This window comes from Stenella coeruleoalba, assembly GCF_951394435.1.
Source record: "Stenella coeruleoalba genome assembly, chromosome: 4".
In the NCBI taxonomy this organism is placed as follows: domain Eukaryota; kingdom Metazoa; phylum Chordata; class Mammalia; order Artiodactyla; family Delphinidae; genus Stenella; species Stenella coeruleoalba.
Genome location: NC_137149.1, coordinates 126,141,216 through 126,162,659, shown reverse-complemented (window position 1 = coordinate 126,162,659; position 21,444 = coordinate 126,141,216). Strand labels below are relative to the sequence as shown.

The 21,444-nt window shown below is 37.9% G+C and overlaps 1 protein-coding gene across 2 annotated transcripts in view; it reads left to right on the top strand.

Annotated features, from left to right (window-relative positions):
- HHIP (hedgehog interacting protein) overlaps positions 1-18,209 on the top strand; it is an 88,480-nt gene extending 70,271 nt beyond the window's left edge. The window contains exons 12-13 of one of the 2 annotated variants that reach the window (XM_079920339.1): positions 13,878-14,026; positions 17,601-18,209. In XM_079920339.1, coding sequence (XP_079776465.1) covers positions 13,878-14,026; positions 17,601-17,794 — 343 coding nt within the window. In that variant the 3' untranslated portion in view covers positions 17,795-18,209. Of the gene's footprint in view, positions 1-3,416; positions 3,464-13,877; positions 14,027-17,600 lie in introns of those variants that run through there. The other variant, XM_079920340.1, reaches the window with a different exon arrangement.
- Positions 18,210-21,444: the final 3,235 nt, after the last annotated feature.

The following is a 21,444-nucleotide window of genomic DNA, read 5'->3' as shown; positions in this document are numbered from 1 at the left end:
CTCAACAAAGATGAACATTTCCGCCCTGCCCATCTGCTAAGTGCTCTCCTGAGAGACCCTCAGTTCCAGTCTCTGAGGCCTAGACTTGAACACCCTGAACTTTAAACTTTATTTCGATCACGTTCATGGCATCTTTGCTGTCCTCTGAAAGCAGCATTATATCTGTGGAATCAGGATCCTCACTTAAATGTCCGAGGAGGACCCCGATGTATGAGGCAGCGGCTTCCGCTCTCTTGTTGGAAGCAATAAACCCTCCTTTCCTTTCGAGAAAACCAGGAGCATTCTGGCAGACCTTAGTATGACTTTTGTTAGGTAATCGGGATAAGTTATTTCGGTAGCTCAACATTGGAGCCTCATTTTATAACTGGATGCTCACAGCTTCTGTGACTAAACAAATGAAAACTGAAGAAATATTTTGTTATTTATTTCAGCAAAAGGAAGATGTGAACGTTTTAATCCTTTAGAGAATATAATTATCCGTCTCCAGCTCTTCTCTACCCACCCACCCAACTTCAACACACACACAACTTTCAAATTATCTTGAGTCGTCAGTTGTTAATTTCATGGATAAAATCAGAACTCTCAGAAGCTGCTAAAGTTATATACTGTCAAATAGATATTAGCCATAATTTTAGAAACAATTATTATAGGACTTCGGTATCTTCACAAATACGACTACTGTGGAACGCCAGTAGTGGTCAGACCCTAGCTTTGCCGTGCTGTGAATTTCCAATTCTTTCTATGCTAACTTAGCTTCATGAGCCCATTTGGAAATTTAAATTTCAAGTCCCTTTTAGGAGAAAAAATTCCAAAAATCTGCAAAGTTTACTAAGAGCATTCATTTAATTCCACTTTTAAAATATTTGTAGGTTATAAATTGTGTATGTTTTTCTGAAAAATTCACTGACTAACAAATGGAGATTCTTGTCCTTTTTCCATACCCTAAAACACTATCTTTCCTGAGAAAAATATAGGTTGACATTGGTGCTGCAGAACAAAAAGAGACCAAAAACGATCTCTCTGTGATAGAAGGCATCACATACACCCATCTATCACACAGTGATAATGACAGCTTTCCTTCCCTATTTAACAGTACACATTTTCTTTCACAGTAAGAGAAGTACCCATCTACACACTGTAAGGGTTCTTTTCTTCCTTGAGTGTGAAACCAGTGTCCTTCTGTGAGAAGCAAAGTAATGAATGAAAAATAAAATAGACACTCCGGTGCTTGTTGAAGGTGGCAATATTAAGAACAAAAATCAAACCAGTGTTAATTCATAAAATAGCATTCTAACGATTCAGAATGAGGTCTACAATTTCACTCAGATCTATTGCCATTAGTTTCAAAATAGCCATTGTTATTCCATTATATTTGTCAAAGTTGATGTGCTTTTGCAAGCTTTCTGGTAGTGTTATTAATTCTCACTGCTTCTCACAGAAATGTTTCTCTCTTCCTCTGGATTGTTTAGTCTGTTGGTGGTGAGTTGAGGTGAATTTTACACCTTCAGTCCATTATTAGTGTCTAATTACCAGGGCTGCCATGAGGGACCTTGGCTTTGTGATCATGGGGCCTCCTCTCGTAGGGTGGTCTCAGAGTGACATACCTGAAAGGCCTGACTTCTCATTATGGTGTCTGTTTCTGGTGAGTCGTGTCATGCGTGCGGCCAGGGTTAAGATGTGTGTTTGGTTTTCAGAAGGTGGGGGGATTAACAGAGTCCCAGAGACACAGTCCTTGTACACAGGCCCAGGCATACATTTCAAAATTAAACTGACTATAAGAAAACAAATGTTTTCATAAACATTTGTTGGGAGCCTCATGCTGTTTCGATTTGGAAGCCAACGTTTGTTATTATAGTAGTTCTCCCCAGATGAGTGGAAGTTCTATATAAGCAGACACTTTTTAGTATATGTGAACGGGATTATTTTGGAAACACGAGCTAATTACTAACCTAGCTGTGTTCAGGATGTCTGCTTCAGAGCACAACTGTCTTCCTAAAATATTTGAGGGAGAAATTGAAGAAAGAGCCTCATCAACGGAAAAAAATTATACACAGACATTTCTTGTTACATTAAAAAACCTAACTCGAATTAAAATCTTAGATTAACTGTATTCTTGTGGAAGAGCCCCAGACTTGTCAGAATAATGTTTTCAGAATGAATTTCAAACATGCAGTTGACTCATGACTCTAAAAGACAATAACTACAAATCATAAAATTTTTATATTCTGTATTGTGTATCATGGAAGTTACATTCCTATACACCATAAGATTTATGTTTTTTCTCTTTTTTCCTACACACACACACTCACATATAAGAAAAATGAGGGAGTTTTGAAACGATATGTAATATTCTTTGGTCATTTTGACAAAGGTAGACGAGGTCCCGGCATTACCAGCTCAGTCTGTAAGGGCAATCTGGTCTCAGGCTATATGTTACATAATCATTTACATAAGTTTAAAATCACTTACGGTGGGCATCCTTCTCAGAAAAGGATGGCAAGATAACCTGTTATAAAAAAACAAATTCCATTGTTTGCAATCAAAAAAACAAAAATTCTATGAGAATACAACCAGCTTTCTCTATGGCTTCACTAGAACTCAGGAGTTTTTAAAGGAAAAGCAGAAAAGGGAGGAATTTTGCCTCCCTGTTAGAACAGGGATACCTTCAGAAGTGGAAGAGTCTCATTTCATGGCAGAGTGGAGTTAGAGGCGAATCAGTACAGTCAATCATTCAGCTTGCTGGGCCACTTTGCTGGGTCCCCCAAAGCCTCAAGTACTGGGTTCTGCATGCCCTGGTCTGGGATGCTGCTTCAGCCAGCAGATGTCAAGGCATTGAGGACAAGAGCTGGACACTCATTTCAGTCTCACTTAGTAGAGCCATCTGAAGCCTGTCAACATGAGGAAGTCTATCCTGGCAGGATAGGCAGTCAAACGGTCTTGTCTCTGAATCTTCCTTAGTGTGGACGCTGCATTGTGGCACGATACTGTGCTCCTTCGCCTGTCAGTAAAGTACAGGTCATCATTCTGCCTCTGCTACCTTTCTGTAGAGCGCTGTGAAGATAATTAAATATTGTATTTAAAGCATATGCAATTCTTTAGTACCATTGGTGTTCATTCCATGCATTCAAGAATTATTTGCGGGTGATCTCTCAACTTTTGAGATAGTGTTAGTTTCAAAATTGAGGTCAAGGTGTCCACGGAGTTTTAAAGAGCCCTGAGTACCTAGTTTTCGAATATCCAAGTCATGTCTTAGAGGCTTGGTCTTTGTTAAATCTTTTCAGAATCACACAAACGCTCCTGAGGGATGGAGATGAAAGAATTCTAACAGAGTTTTGAACTTTCCAAGCTTTAGTTTTATTTTATAGAACACAAATATTTTCACACTATTGAAAAAGATTCTTTAATTTTTGTTTCAGATGGACTTAAACTAAATGATCTTTTCTGACCTGGAAATGTTTCCAGGGTTATTTCTCCAGGAGTTCGTAAAATAAAATCATTCTTAAACATGTCGATTGAATTCCTGTGTACCCAGTCTTACACTATTTTAACACGTTGCTTATCTGTTAACCCCCTAAGTCACACAACCCAGTCCCTTAAGAGGTCTATAAATTAACAGTGCAAATTCCCGGCTTCAGAGGTCATTTTGCAGAAACGTCCTGTCCCCAGACTCTTGTGTGACCAACATCAAAAACTGCCCTCCTGTCTCCTCCCTGCCCCTCCTGTGATGACCCCACTTACTGCTCTTTGTTTATTTATTTGTTTATTTAATATCTTCATCCTACTCCTTAGTCTACTGGATGCTGACGTGTGCTTTTTTTTTTTTCTTCTCAAAAATCACTTCATGAGAGGAAATTGGTTCTGTTTATCCTTCACATATGTCTCAGGGAGCCGGCAGGCAGCTCTGCCATCCTAAAGAAAGCCATGCATAATGGAGAAGGTTTAGCCCAATAAGCCAGTCTAGTCCCAATTCATCAGTCAAAGTTTTATGCAAGTGGCCTCCCTAGGTTGATAAATCCCCACAGTGCCTGTTGACCCAGCTGCCAAGTCCTCTTGCTGCAGGCGGTGTTTTCATGGCCACCCTGACAGTAATACAAACTGTTTAGCAGCTCCATTGACCTTTCAGCTATTAACAGGGACACAGGCTCGACGAGGGACTAGTTTTCAAACATGACAGAATTTCTTAACACTAGAGGTCATGAACAAGTATATGCCCTATAAAAATTCATTCAGCATGGTGGATGTGAAGTCTAAAAGACAAGGAAGCATGGTCCACATTTTTGCTATAATTTTTCCACATTTCCAATAACTAAAAAGAGTATACACTCAGGTGCCAGCTTATATTTTATTCTTAATATGCTATAGTTTACGTGGTAGTGCACAACATTTTTAGTGAACAGATCCTTCCTATGCTGTCAGATACCATCTGAAATTTTAAAGATATATTGCAGAAGAATGAGATAAGATCAAAGTCAAAACTTCTAATGAGCGGATGAGCGTGCGTACATAATATATGGTAATGGCCTAAGTGTAACTGGAATTTTATTCATATTTTACCAAGATTTGTGTGCTTCTGTATATACGCACACAAACACACTTAAACATACTCAGGTATTCCATACAAGGCTATGTAGAGCCATCGCCTATCTCAAAATATACACAAAATATTATACCATAATTTATGAAAAAATTTTCTCTAAACGCCCATGCTATTTTCAAAGTCTGTACTATAAAGCTTCTTATGTTTATATCCTATTTTCTGAAGATGTGACATATGACCACAGCATTCAAGGGACTTTTCTGCTTTATACTAATTATAGTCCTTCTTAAATTATCAATTTTAAATGTTGAAATATCAGTTCCTAGAGTAATTGTACAGATTGCTATGAAAACTTGATTGATCTGCCACTTACAAATGGCATTTGTTAAAAAGGCATAAAATGGAGAATATGAATAATTAAAAATATATTCTTCAAAAAGAGCCTCATTTGTTAAGAGCCTCTTAAAAGCATTTCTTTTCAATACCCATGTTTCTCCCCCACCTGGGACAGTGGTGGAAATCTGATATTATTAGACCTTCTGAATATCTTCTACTTTTATTGTGACAGTGGATCATCAGATGTTACAGCTCTCGAGATAAAGGCAGATTTAATCTTGCATAAAACAGCCACACAAATTTGCAAAGAGATGGTTTCTAGAGGAAGATATACTTTTTAAAGAAAAAAAACTACCTTAGCATCATTTTTTTACTAATTCATTTTAGTTGAGCTAAAAAAAAATCTGTTGCTTAAATGACTCGTTTTTGTCAACATTGACAAGTGAATCAAAAGGTGTAACATCAAAATTTGTGAACGTGTCATCCTAATAGTCTTCAAAGAGAATTTAAACTGACATTTTTGTGCTATTTTAAGGGACAGAAAATCATTTCAAATTTTACTTCCCATTTAAAACATTTAGTGATATTTAAAATTTCTGCCTTCATAGAATACAAAATTAAAACACTAGTAGTCTACAGTTTTTTAAGTGGGAAAAAGATTTATTTTTTAGATGGCTTCTAAAAGAAAAATACTATATAGGCTTTAAGACTTTTGAATTATGTTGTAATCAAAGTGTTACTTAAAATGTCTATTTTCCCAGTCGCAGACATTTCTTATTAAGTGTCTAACATTTTCATCAATTATGGCTTATGAATCAAGTTTTTAAGTTAAAAAAAAATTGGTTTTAGACGTAAAATTCTGAACAGAATGTGGTTCCTTCTTTATATTAGGAAGCAATGGCATTGGCTTTTTATTGTACCCTAATTTTTCAGTTTTTATTTTTCTATCATATCAAAGTACAGTTATACAAGATTAAGACATGAGATTGAATCAGTCTGCAGGTATCTTTGGCTTGTCTCCTGTGTTCAAGATATTGTATTATGTGCTATGGAGGGAGAATATACGTGAGAATTTAGTCCTTTCCTCTAAGGAGCTTATTTTTATCTTAAATCAGGAGATTGCACACATTACCTAAAACATGAACAATATTATCTGAGATAAGTATTGCCACTTTGGGACAACAAAATTATGCCAGAACATTGTACATTACAAGTTGCCAGATAACGGTCCAGAAGGTGATGGGTAAAACTCACCATGAGTTGGCTTCTTGGTCCAGTCTGTTCTACCAGGGGGAACAAGGCCTCAGCCCGGCTGCTGTACAGGCAGAAGGCGCCTTCTCAGTTGACTGTTAAAATGAGAAATAAGTGCCCGCAATGAGTTTCCCTCCCCCAGGAGACATTCCTCCAGCTTTGCGTGGCTCTCTGCAGGTTTCACTCCCTCCTGAGTTCAAAGCGTCACGTCCATCACCATTTTGGTTTTGTGTGCTTCAATCTCCCCTGAGCAAATCTCTCCTCCAGCTACTGCCGACCTGCTCCCTGGGCTGCCCTCTCCCAAGGTACCAAGCTTTATTTTTGCTAGTGCTTTAGTTACGAAGTTGCATGGATCTCGAGGGGTCTGCCCCAACTCTATTTTTCCCATAAGCCTTATTTTTAGTATGCGATTTTGTAGAATACAAGATTCTTCGGGAACAAGTCCACTGAATTAAAGTGCAAATGCCTATTTTTCTAATAATTGTAGTGGACCAGTTTCTGAATTAAGGACATTGCAAACATAATACAAGAAACACCTAAGGCAATTTAATAAAATTGGATTTTGTCCTTTTTTCCCTAAAAGCAGACAACCTCATCATCCAGTTTCATTAGTCATTTCTCCTAGGCTTTCCTTTTAAGGAAATACATAACTTTTCATTTCCTAATCTTCGCCTGGAAATATATAAACTGAGGTAAGCTGATAAAGTTGAATGAAGGCGATCCACACACCCTTTTAGATACTTGTGTACAGTGGTAGTGATGTTTGGATAGGGAGATTAATAAGGCCTGAAACACAGGTGCCTAGCTCCCTTTTTCCAAAAAAGGACCAGTTGAGTAGAAAGCTGTGCTAGAAAAGAGTTCCATCCAGATTATCTGGAATTAGCTCTATGAAAGCTATTTCATATCTTCATCCATGTTCTCTGATCTTCTAAATTTGGGAATAGCAAGGTTGGCCCCATCTCGTGAGGATAAAGTTTAATATGAAATTACTGGAAAGTGTAAGTGGCTTCATTATCTGCTTTCATTCTGGTTGCATCTTTAACCATAGAACAAAATTGAGCAGGTATTTGTGAAAGTTCTAATAATTTCATTAACACTAGGCGGTCCAACTCACAGCTCCGCCAAGTTGCCACTACCTTTGTCCTCTTTGAGTTTAGCACCTACTCAATCCCAAACTGCCATATTAAAGCCAGTCGACACTATTTCTGAGTGAGCATGTGCTCAGCATTTAAATCACAGACCTCAAAATGAAGGCAACCTTGGTCACAGAGAAAAGAGCTGAGGCCCAGCCGCACTGTTCAGTGCATTTCAGAACAGAGAAATGCAGCGGTTTGAGAAATAAGATAGAGCACTGCCTTTCCCATTCTAAATTTGAATTCTAGAAATATACAGTACAAATTTAAAATGCTTAATATGACCCATAATGTATACAAGTTCAGAGGTAGTCTTGAACTTGTTTTCTTTTCCTTCACTTTATATATGTTACTGAGGACATATGTAAAAAGATTTTTCGAAGCAGCTTACATATGATATAATGTCAAAGAAGGCATTCCTTAAGAATGAAATGAAAGCAAGTAGCTCTTAAAACGATTAATTTTTTGGTATATCTCAAATGGTACTTGAAAAATATTCTTAGGAAATGTGTGTTGCGATCTCTACAGCCACGAAGTCCTGTGAGACCGATATTGCGTGGTTACACAGAAGCAGATTCCATTTTCTCTGTTCTCCAACCTGGAATAGGATTGTATTATGAATGTATAAGATTCCTCAGAGCAAAATTGAATTTGTATGATGTATTATCGTTTTACCAGGTACTACAAAATGGTTATATGTAGTCGGAATCCAAAATTCTACTCCTCATGGGTAAACTGACCCTGAAAAGAGAACTGTCAACATGAGTAAGAAGCATTTAGTGAACACCCAGACTGAAGAAAATTATCCAGACTAAAAAAAAAAAAAAGAAAGAAAAAGTAGTTTGTATGTTGACCTTGGAGAAAGGCACTAAAATGAATAATTTAAAAGATGACGTAGCACTACTACACGAGTGCTCATTCCTATGCCTCAAGCTATACAAATGGGAGAAATTTCCCATTTTCTTACTTTTTTTGAGGCAAAAGTGCTGAGTAATGGTTTTAGGAACAATGAGTGGTTATGGGTTATGGCTTGTATATCGAATGCTTACCGAGTGAGGAAATCCATGAAACCACAGAATCGGTGGTGGCACAGGAAGGCTGCCCCCTCGTGTAGAGGCCGTACTCCATCCAGTCACAAGATCCCAGAATATTCTGTACTTGGAAGCTCCTGACCACACTTATTCATGGCCCCATTAACCACTTTTGGCTGGGCATGGCCCTAATTAAGAAAGGGGCCTCTCAGACTTGAACATGCACGGGAGTCACTTGACAAACTGACCGAAGTGCAGATTCTGATTCTGTACGTCTGGGGAGGGCCTGAGAGTCTGCATTTCAGATGACCTCCTGCTGGGGCTGCTGCTCTGGGACCACACTGAGTGATGAGGATTCAGATTTATCAGTTTTTCTTACCTCATGACAATAGGAAAAAGCATGGAAGAAAAATCGTTTTGCAAAGGTTACAGTTGCAAGGGAACACTTTTCCATGTGTCCCAATGTGACTATGGATAAGGGAATTCCCTGGTGGTGCAGTGGTTAGGACTCCAAGCTCTCACTGCTGAGGGCCTGGGTTCAATCCCTGGTCAGGGAACTAAGATCCCACAAGACAAAAAAAAAAAAAAAAGAATAAGACAGTTCTTACATCACGTCCTTAATCACCTCAAGCAGACTGTTGTCTATGAGAAGCTATAGAATTAGCACATCTTCTGAAATTTCCAATGAGTCAGGATTTTTATAAAAGAGTATTACTAAAAAAAAAAAAAAAAAGAAAAAGGAGCATTACTCATGATCGATGTACCTTGTTTTACAATAACATGAATTTAAAGTCTGAACCCCTAACAAAAATTTCAGAATGAACCCCTTTACTTTTCGTAAAGGACACAATAGATCGAGTTCTGTAACACTCACTCCAAAGATCAGGCCTGCTAAGACAGAATTTATCCCTGTGCTTCCACGCAGATGCACAGAAGACTTCTCATTTATTGACTGATTCATTCACTTATGAAGTATCATAAAATTAAAACCATTCTTTAATCCCACTACCCAGAGACATTCGCTGTTGGCCTTAGCTATTCACAAAAAGTCATCACAGTATAATGTGTGTTATAAATTACTCAGGCTTCTCAACTTCCTCCTTTATTTCAAGAAAGTATCTAAAGCTTTATGCTACTACACAGAACCAGCCAACGTAGGTTTCTAAGAGAATGTCTTATGTTTCTGAAAACAATGCTTATACGTTAAAAAATGTTGGGCAGTTTTCTACACTATCCCTTTAGTGCTTCATTATTTGTCATATATAAAGGGGTTAGAAAATGTGTTTTTCTAATTTAAATTAAGTTTGAGAACTATGGGGATAACTGTCAACAAATGGGCACCATATATTCTTTATTAAAAATCTGAATATCCTCTTGCGTAAGTTTTCTATTTTGAAAGCTATCTCAGACTTCATTCAGTAGACCTAAGAGTCCAAAAGTTTAAAAAGTAATTGTTTAAAAGGAGAGCAAGACCATTTAAGTAATTTTTATTAGGCCTACATTAAGATGCTCAATTTCCCAGTGTAATAAAAATAAGAATGAAAAATGAGTTCATCTATCACAAGTATATACCCTAGATTTTTGTTTAGATCCCATCTAGGTGTGTATATGTAGTAATTAGGAACATACAAGATGGTTTATTTCAAGGTGACAATAATAATAAAGTTCAAGTTTACTTGTTTTATTCCCTTTTCTTTCTCCTCATTCCATGTAAAGGAACCTTACTCTTTTCAATGGAAAGAAGAAATGTCCCTAGAACAAAGAATGAGTGGAGAGGAAAGAGATGGTTGGGATCACCAAAAATCTTTGTCAAACTTTAACAAATGTATTACTAGAAAAATGAATGTTGATATGTTGACTTAATTCCCAGCTGGAGGAGAAAGTAATCCCATCTCTTTATGTCATGCTTACTTCTTAGCCTGTTGTTTATTTATTATGATTATAATTAGTGTAAAAATGCTTTATTTAAAATGAATTTAACTATGCCTTGGAAGAATTTTGTAATACAATATTACAAATTTGTAATTACAAATACTTGTAATTAATACAAGTTAATTTAGCCAATAGAGAGAAATACAGTGAGTGTTTTTAGTTTTATGCTTATGATATAAAAGTATAGTGATTCGATTTTAATGATATCCCTCCCCTAAATAGTCCATATATTCCTAATATTGTCACTCAGTAGCATTTTAAAGAAACAAACACCCTTTTAAAATTCCACTCGTTTCATTCATTCAACAGATTTTTAAGAAGGATCTTCCATGTGCTGTACACTCTTCTGGGTCTTGGAAAGACACAAGAGAAGAGAGGGGAATATTTGTCTTCATGGAATTTATATTCCAGATTTGAAAAAAGTTTCTACTATATGCATTCAATTCAATAAACATTTATTGAATGCCTATGGTATTTTCCTACCTCCTATGACTATAAGTAGTTGAGGAGATAAAATACTTTGGTAGCTTAAGTATCATCTTTCTATAACATCCCTCAATCCTAAGTTAATTGCATCTTCATCTGTATTCCTGTGATACTTCATATGCACCTGTATCATAGCAAAGATCATACTGCCTTATACTTTTGTGTTTGCTTGTCTGTCTTCTCCACAGTGGTCTCCAAGAAGATTAGGACCCCGTTTTGTTTCTGTCTTATCCCCATGAAGAGCACAGTACCTGGCAGAGTCAATGACTAGACTTGAAGAGGATTGAATCTATAGTTTTTGCCCTCAGAAAGCTTTTATTTCAATGGGGAAGGGAAAGGGGAAATGAGATTACTCACTCCTTAAGAGAAGTGAAGTCCTATAGGTGATGGGCTATGTTTTATGTACATTTTCATGTTCAAGGCTCCCCAATAGAATAACAGAGACAGAGAGAGGATTTATTTAACATGCTAAGTGAGGAATGTTGGTTGTCAACTTCATAAAAGAAAAAATAAATATTTTCCTAGGTAATTAAATAAAAATTTAAGGGCATCATAATGTTTATATATGACAGCCACACAGTTTTATATAAGCTAAACAAGCCCAAGCATGAAGCAGTGACATCCACCGATAGATAAGCATTTGCTCAAGCCTAGGCAAAAAAGGCGACAACTTATAATTCCCTCCATAACCTGAGTTTCCACACATTTGAATGTTTGGTGAAAATCAGACAAAGTGTCTAATTGGAGGATCATCCAGCAAAAAGGGATCAGATACCCTGCCCTGAAGAACTGAACTTCCACAGAGAATCTCTATTCGTCATACCCCCTTATCTGTTCCCAGTGTCGTCACACCCACCTTATCTGTTCCCAGTGCACATGAGTCAATGTCCCTACACTTTGCCTCAAACAGGCAACATCTTCCGGTGGTAGTTGTTTGATCGAAGTCACCTACGTTCTTAATCCACATGGTGTCTTCTCCTCTTTATATTCATCTGCTCAGGCATGAACCATATCATCAAGTAGCATGTGAGCTATGTGCCTACCTTTTTTGCATTGCATATAACACGTAACATATTCTTGACACACTCTGCTTCTGGGCCTCTTTTCTTGAATGAATCAGAAAGAGCGTGAACGAATGAGTAACAAATAGAATTGGGTAAACAGAATCTCAGTTACCTGTAAAATGGAAACAATACCTGTTTACCGATTATCACTCAGTAAATGGTGGTGGCCTGTGACTCAGAAGAGCATCATGGCTACTGAGAAACTGCTCTCCTGATGGTCACAAATGCCACCATCGTCTCACAAACAAAATAAGAATTTTATATGAGGAAGAAATAGGCAGACTTGGGCTATTCAACAATAAGAAGGCCAAGGTAATGCCCTCACTTTCCTTGGCGTATCTGTTTAACATCTTCACCTTATCACACTCTGCCATTACTCTCAGAAAGACTCCCTTGGGGGCACATAGGAAATACCTGATGGTGTGTTCTGAGTGAAAATATGGAATGCCTTAAGTACCTTTCACATAAGCTGACCATTTCTAGATTTAAATAAGAGGTTGAATAGATTTAAGGGAGTTTTCTGAATTGTCACGTTAGTTGCAGAACAATACTTTTATTTCTTTCAGTTTTTATTTTATATTGGAGTATGGTTGATCAACAATGTTACGTTAGTTTCAGGTGTACAGCAAAGTGATTCAGTTATGCATATACGTGTATCTATTTTTTTTCAAATTCTTTTCCCATTTAGGTTATCACAGAATATTGAGCAGAGTTCCCTGTGCTATACAGTAGGTCCTTGTTGGTTATCTATGTCAAATATCATAGTGTGTACATGTCAATCCCAAACAATGCTTTCAACAGAGAATCGGATCTTATTGGAGAGAGGAACTAAAGAAGTCATTAGATATTTTAAATATGGTTTTGAGTCATTGTAGAAACAGCCTGAGGCCAAGCTCCAAATTATTATCACTGTTCATATTGCTACAGGGGCATAACAAGAAAACTGAGTCTGCAGGGCCTAATTATTTGCTTCTCTCGGAAAGCTATATCATTCACCTCTGTGGTGGTTCTGACCTATAATTATCACCTTCTTTGTTATGGTACTTAAGGACTCCCAACTGATTTGCCCATCCTCCTGGTGGTGATCTGACTGGTGATGAAGTGTTTACTTACATTCCTTCACTGAAAAGAGCTTTCTCACCACACTGAGGCACAGGTTGCAGTGACTGATAGCAAAGTACCACTGCACATTTTTTCCCAAAGATTAGGTAATGAGCAGGTGTGATCGTGATTCCAGCGTGAAACAACTTGAAAGACACCCTCTTATTCAAAAACATTAAGAGCTGTAACAACCATCTTCTGAAGGCATCTTGGTCCCTCTCTAAATGATGGCAACTGTAGAGCAATTAAAACAAAGTCTATGACTTTTAACATGACAGATAAGATGTTTTTGTTTGCTCCTATTAGCATTCTTTTTCTTCACAGCGGGACAAAATCTAATTATAAAAATATATATGTATGTATATAAAATCTCTCTATGTAGATCATTCTTTGCATAAAGAGTTTAAACTTTGAGTCAGTAGTAAACACACACGTGTTATGATGTCCTTTTAAGAACAGTCATTCTGGAAAAAGTATTTCAAAAGAAATGTAAAAATGAAATAAAAAATGATTCCCAAGCTTTTTAGGCTACAACTGTTCATTCTGATGAATGCCTTCAGCCTCGTGATGTTGCCAAATATGCCAATAACAAGTGAAACCTGTCTCAGGTGCTATTCCTAAAAACTTTTGGCGTTTTGAGGGGAAAAGAAAAAAAGCTTCAAAATATCTATTCATCTTTATTTTTTAAATTGTAATTGCTAGGAATTCTTAGCTACCAAAATACTGATGTAACGTAATTACATTTTTAATCAATGAATTTTGATCATGATAAAGTTTCTTACCATGTTTGATTTGTTCCCTTTGGTTCAAAACTGGTTAGTTTGTTTCCTCATGGGTGTGTATTTTCTCCTCTTAGAAAGTTGTCGACCTTTCTGTCTGAGTGGCGTAAAAGAAAGGTCTCTTTGGAAAGCAAGAGACGTGCTCTGCAAGCTACGAAATCACTAGATTTCATTCCAATATTGATTTGCAACCGAAATGCACTTTTGACGGTTGTCTTTTGATGCAGACCTCTGATGCCTGAGGAATGCAGGGCCACGGTCCAGCCTGCCCAGACCCTGACCTCTGAGTGCTGCCGGCTCTGTCGGAACGGCTACTGCGCGCCCACAGGAAAGTGCTGCTGCAGTCCAGGATGGGAAGGAGACTGGTGTAGAGTCGGTTAGTTTTCCTTCTGTTCCGGGGAGATTGGGCCTGCAAGAACTTAACGTTAGTTACTTCCTCTAGAATGACCTAGTGTTCAAAACTGTAGCCGTTTACAATAGTAATGCTCAGTCTGTTTCTGAACTTGCACCTGAAATCGTTGCCATTTTCCTAATGGAAACAGTTCACGTATATGAGTTCATCATAAACATAATCGAGTTCTTTCACAAAGTCACACATGAAAACAGCCCAACTAGATCATCCCTGTGGACTCTCAGTCCTGGGTTTGAGCTTTCACACCAGCCAGTGACCTGGTGCTTGCAAAGCCCCTTTCTGAGTGCCAGCATTTTCCAGACACTCCATAAAGACCCTCCCTAAATTTGCTGCTTGCTTTCTTGCTGCAGCGTGCTAAAAACAGGGGTTTTCAGTGGGTGTTTTTATAGAAAAGGGGAAAATGCAGTTATCTAGAGGCATATAATGAGATTTTTCCATTCTTTTTGCCACTGCCTTGTGGACCATCAGGTGGGTGTGCAGCTGCTCAGAGAGCAAATGAGATTCATTCCAAGGTTATTCTATCCTTTAACTTGTGACTTCCGCAGATACGTGTAATCGCGTTTAAATTCTACTTGGTGTGAAGTAAGACAATTAGATTAATTTAGGTACCTAGAGTTTAAGATGTGTATACTGAAAGTATGTTTTCAACAACCGGCATATACATATTACTTGCAAAAGATTTTGATCTCTGCTATTTCAAATATTAAAGTATCTCTTGCCAAAGAAAATTCAAGTCCCATATTAATATTTAACAGTATCCTTAACTCATAAATGCCTTCTTTCTTTATTCTAAACATGTATTTGTTTCAAAAAATTATAACCATACCTCGTTTACCTCAAATAAAGTAGACATTTAAAGTCACAGAGACAGTATCCATTTTAAGCTTAAATTGCTTCATCACTAATAATATTACATGATTGATTGATATCATGGTTACATATCTAGGAAAAAGCTATCATAACTGAAACTCAACAGAAATTAAGTAATTACATTATTTTTAAAAAATGCTTACATTCTATTGACCCATTCTGTCTCGTTTTTCATTAGTTGGCCAAAAAATGAGAATCAGTGTTTAAATGCAATAATATTCTAATTCCTGATGATAGATCTTCCTTCTGCTTCCTTCTATGCTTGACAATATCTACTCTCTCTGCTTCTACGGGGTGTCCATTCTGTCCTATTCCTTACTTATATTTTGCCTAACCTTTTAAGTCACCTCAAGTCATCAGATAACAAATATTTATTGAGTGCCTGCTAGTAAAGTATGTTAAACTGAGGGTAAACATAATTTTGAATCTAGGCAGCTTAATACATACCATAATAGATATTAATAATGATATATGATATAAATGAAAGTTTATAAGCAGGGGTCCCCAACCTCCGGGCCACAGACTGGTACCGGTACCGGTCTGTGGCCTGTTAGGAACCAGGCCACACAGTAGGAGGTGAGCAGCGGGTGAGCAAGTGACGCTTCATCTGTATTTACAGCCGCTCCCCATCGCTCGTATTACCGCCTGAGCTCCACCTCCTGTCAGGTCAGCGGCAGCATTAGGTTCTCATAGGAGCGTGAACCCTACTGTGAACTGTGCATGCGAGAGATTGAGGTTGCACGCTCCTTATGAGAATCTAATGCCTGATGATCTGAGGTGGGGCTGAGGGGGTGATGCTAGCGCTGGTGAGTGGCTGCAAATACAGATTATCATCAGCAGAGAGGTTCGACTGCACAGAGACCATAATAAATCAATTGCTTGCAGACTCATATCAAAACCCTATCAGTGAGTGGCAAGTGACAACAAGCTCAGGGCTCCCACTGATTCTGCATGATGGTGAGTTGTATAATTATTTCATTATATATTACAATGTAATAATAATAGAAATAAAGTGCACAATAAATGTAAGGCAGTTGAATCATCCCGAAAACATCCCCCACCCACCCCACCCCCGGTCTGTGGAGAAATTGCCTTCCACGAAACTGGTCCCTGGTGCCAAAAAGGTTGGGACGGCTGTCATAAAGTACTTTAATCTTTCCACTAAATCAAGTAAATACTTTGAATATATAAGAGAAACCAGAACCGTTTTATTAAAGTAATATATTTGTGGTATTTTTGACCCAAGTAAGAACTTTTGACCCAAGTAAGAACTTTATTCATATACTCACAGAGTTTGCTCATCTCCCACAAATTTAAAAGACTATTTTGGTCTATTTTCTCCCTGTTCTTTCTTTCCCATGTATCAGCCACAGACCCCTGGATTTTGATTAACGCCCTGGAAAAGGTTAAAATAACTCTGTCCCCTAAAAGTATAAGGACATGTATTCAAGGAATTTGGTTCTGTCTACAGTGGCTGCACACCTCAGATTCATCCTATCAGTAAGAGACAATTAAGTTATATACCCGATTTTATGCTCCATCTCATTTTAGCAATAAATCTTTACGTTCCCTACCTATATTATAGTGGTAAACATTCTTTTCTGAAGCAATCCTGCTCTGTAGAGCAGCCCTGTAAAGGATTGCTCAGAACGTCTTTCTCTGGGCAACTGCACTGACCCCAAGAAGGGGCTTCAGGGTGTAATCAGAAAGGGGCATATGCACTACACCCCCTGGGAACAAGGAAAGGGAGGAATCCAAGGGAATTCACGTGGCGGATCCTCCCTCCAACCAAAATCAAAAACTGACCATTTCTTTTCTTTTTTTTTAAACTCTAGCGTTTTTTTTTTTTAATTAATTAATTTACATATTTATTTTTGGCTGCATTGGATCTTCGCTGCTGCAGGCGGGCCCTCTCCAGTTGCGGCAAGTGGGGGTCACTCCCTGCCGCGGTGCACAGGCCTCCCATCTCGGTGGCCTCTCCCGTTGCGGAGCACAGGCCCCAGGCACGCAGGCCTCAGCAGTTGTGGCACGTGGGCTTAGCAGCTGTGGCTCACAGGCTCCAGAGTGCAGGCTCAGCAGCCGTGGCGCACGGGCCCAGCTGCTCCGCAGCATGTGGGATCCTCCCGGACCAGGGCTCGAACCCATGCCCCCTGCATTGGCAGGCGGATTCTTAACCACTGCACCACAAGGGAAGTCCAAAAAACTGCTCATTTCTTGATGTTACATTGGTGATGCTCTAGCCACTGGGCCTTTCTCTCTGGCCTCGCCCTTCCCACTGTGAGGTCCTACCCCAGAGGGACGGAAACAGAGCGGTACTTGGCAGGCCCTGTGTTGCAGATGCCCTAGGGAAGCAGAGGTTTTAAAGAACTGAAATCCTCGTTTTACATAAAGTCAGTTCTGCAAGGGGTTGAAATTGTTTCCCATGATCTGGACGATCCGCTTCTCTCGAAATGTCTCCCACTGTCTGTTGCGTTCTGGCCCCCAAATAACTAGAAGTCTGAAAGCCTTCTTCCTTTGTACTTACTAACTTTGGGATCATTTTGGGACTGGCTTCCCCCTCCTTTCCCTCCGTTCCCTTACTCGTCAGATATCTATTGGCCTCACACTCGGTACTGTTTCCGACTTCCAGAATGGAGTGTGATTTCATTGCTCTTTTTTCTTCTCCCAGCGAAATGTGAGCCAGTGTGTCGCCACGGCGGTGTCTGTGTTAGACCCAACAAGTGCCTCTGTAAAAAAGGATATCTTGGTCCTCAGTGTGAACAAGTGGACAGAAACCTCCGCAGAGAGACCAGGGCAGGTATTCTTGATCAGATCATTGACATGACATCTTATTTGCTGGATCTAACAAGTTACATTGTATAGTTTCTGGGACTGTTTGACTATTCCTTTCCAATGGGCATTTATTTTTTATCCTGTCATTAAAAAGAACGACTGTTATCCTGCTACACACTCCTGTGATTTCATTTTCTTTGATTAATTTAAAAGTCATTTCCAGAACTGTGCAGACCCTGTGTGTGTATATAGGCACGTTTGTTCACATATGCACACACACTCACAACCCCCGTGAGTGTGGTTGCGTAACAGATGGGTTTTTTAAATATATATTTCCTTGTGCGGAGTAATTTCCCCAGAAATTCCATTGTAAATTGATAACAGAATTTTTATGTCACCAGAAGAGATTATTTGCCTTCCCAGGAATTTTCTGTCTGTAATCACTAAAGTCAACTTCAATGGAGTTTTAAAACATTACTGTGCAATCTGATGGATTGAATTTTAAAAGGCCATATTTTTATATTAAAGGACTATAATATGAGAGAATGTTTCAGAGCTCCCTGATGAATTTATAAGAGGGCAACTTGATATAAAATTGTAATCTTCGGTTTTATCAATGTATCCAATTGCAGAAAGTTAACGCACTTACCTCTTTATTGGCAGAGAAATCTGGTTACTCTAGCTTAATTTCAAGATTGTTTTCAAATTAAATCATAATGGCAAAGTCTAAAACCAATCTTCCTAAAAGGTCTGCTTTTATTGTATAGTTTATTTAACAATAGGCACTGGGTTTGTGTTACATATTTATATTTTTTATTTTATTTTTATAATATAGACATCACCTAGATGAAACACCTTTACCCTGTCCTGTAAAATACTAAAGTTACATTTTTCACCAACTTAATTGGAAAGAAGGGGAGTGAGAAAGCAAACAGTCTTTAATGTGCTGAGGATCTAATCTAGCAATGTATCCTTGTGCCAACATGTAATCATTACCGACGGATGAAAAAGCAAGAAAACAGCCACTCCTTATAAAATTCCAGCATTAAACATTTGTAAAGTGCTTTTCACCATAGCAAGACTGTCAGAGTATATGTGATGAGAATGTTGCAGGTTTCACACTGAATCGCCTCACTGGAAAAGAGTTCACTCATTTTTAACAAATCTTGCCTGTGTAAGCTGTCACTTGTACAAATTTTTAATATGATCATTCTTGCCAAATATGACTTTTAATGTATACGTTCCTTCGGAACTCAGTGAAAATCCTCTCTGGTTCATTTATGAATAAATTTCCTGTAAATGTTCTGTTCGGGTTTTTCAAGAAATGCCACGTTCTAACTTAAACTGCAAAAAGTCTGGTACACGTTTTTCTTCATGGTTTTTGAGACAATCCTGCCACGTTTGGATTATAACAAAATGATCAGGCCTCTTTGCCCCACTGAGAAAACATCGACTCATGACATGTGGGCACCTACTATAGGTTGCCCTTCTCTAAACATCTGCTCCTCCAGAATCTAAATTGTAGAGTAGGACAGATTATACGGCACAGACTGACTTCCCAAACCCGCTCCTTACCTCTACGAAACGGAGCCTCAACTTCAAAAAGGAACAAAATCTTGTAACTAATATTTGTCTATTGTTTTAAAGTGGAGATCTGCAAATAAAGCACAGTGAGAAACCACAACACAGAAAGGTTGGTTAAGTACTCTGCTCTTGTCTTCCATATATGATTACTTAAGTTTCAAGTGACCTCATGCCCAATGGAAATGGGTTGACAAATCTTGGTGCAGTGCTTAGTGAACAATAGCCTGCATTAAAAAGTGCATATGCATAATTTTGCACAATTTAGATTTCAATTAACAGTCTATTCAAAGAAGTCTCAGGATTAAGTGAGCATGGAGACCAAATTGCCCTCTTACCCCAGAAAAGGGGTGGTCCCTTCTAGTCACACGAACACTTCATTGGCCCAACAGTGTGACAAATCTTGCAGTGAACCCTGTACTAGCCCACATCTGTAGGTTAATAGCAGTCTTTTGTCCTCTTTGCTTTCTCTTCGTAGCCCTTTTACTGAATTCCATCACAGAAAGTTTTACAATTAAAAAAAAAAAAGTCCTGACAACCATTTTTGTAAATGGACCTTAACCATCTCATCGTCTCTTATTCAACGTGGGTGACATTCACAAAATGTGAACTTCTTGTGAGGGAGCCAGCTGTCTAAATCTGTCAAATTGTGCAGTTTTATTACACATTCTCCTGTACATAGTTTCACTGAAAACAATAAGGATACTGCTATATATTCAGCCAAATTTGAAAACGCCCAGCATTTCTTCTTACATCTTTAATCTTTCCATCTTTTCCAAAAGAGTCTTTCCAAAAGAAATGGTGTTCTATTGTCATTTGTTCTTCTATTTAAAAATATCTTGATTAAATTGATCAGACCCAGCTTTTTTTATACAGCCCTTTCACAAGTGAAAGAGTTTCAAATGACTTAGAAAAACATATGTACCCCAGGTATCATTGCCTTTTCTATTGTGAGTCATTAGAATAACAGATCAAAATCTTTGAAAAAGAAAATCACAAGATCCAGGGATATTAGACCCCAGCAAAGACAGTCATTGGAGTCATTTCTCTCTGTTCTTAGGAGAGAAGTAAATAGCAATGGCTAATTAATAGCTACCTTTTAAAAACTCAGTGGCCATTTCAAAACATCTTTTGACCTTTCCTTTCAAGTAGATTTTTTAAATATGTGACTGGAGAACGATCTTAAATAATTCATGATGAGAGGCAAGTAAGAACTGGTTAAAAAGTATGAGCTAGGGAAAAATGATTGTTTCATCACACGAATGGTAACATCTACTCGGTTCAAAAAGCACATAATCAAAATGGAAGAAAATGTCCTTGGTATGGATACAAATGTGTGAGATAAAGATAAAATAAAGAAACAGAAAAATGTAGATTATTATCCCTTTTTCCATTCTAGAGCTTAAGCTTTGGGTATCAATTTAATGTGAAAGGCTGTTACGGTAGTTATAAAGAGTTGGGAAAAAACTTTCTGCCACTGCTTCTGCCAAACTCTTGTTCTGATTAATAGAACTTCGTTTTCTTGCTAGTTATTTAAGGTAATGAGAAGATAACTGAATAGGCACATCATTAAAGTGGAAAGAAGGGAAGATTTAAGAAACTTGAGTGATGATAAAAAGTGCTTCCATTCATACCTTTCTTCTTGGAATTTTCTTTCAATGTGGCTATTGTAAAATATATCTTTTATTTTATCACAAAGAACACTCAGAAGTTTTCTCAGGTTAACAGACTATCTCGTAAAGAAAGAGCAAAGAAACCTACCTACACATGCAACATATACATACAACCTAAATAGAAAATCATTCTCTTTTTCATTTACATACTTCAGAGCAGTCACTTCTTCTCTATTTATTTCTTTGCAAATAATTACATGATAATGTACTAATAATTTTTAACATTTTTGTGATGTTGTTTTTATCTCCAAATCATAAACTATACAAGAAGCTGACTAGGTTTAGGATTTAAGATTAGATGCTACATCTAGGGACTTTTAAAGAACACATTAATTTAAACTTTTATTAGTCTAACTTTTTTAGCTTGGAAACATAAAAGAGAAACCAAACCTACATTTTTAAGAGGAAACTAAGGTGCATCATAGGCATTTGTAGTTGCCTGATCAATAAGTTAGAGTTTCTGGATGTCTCTATAGAACGTTATCT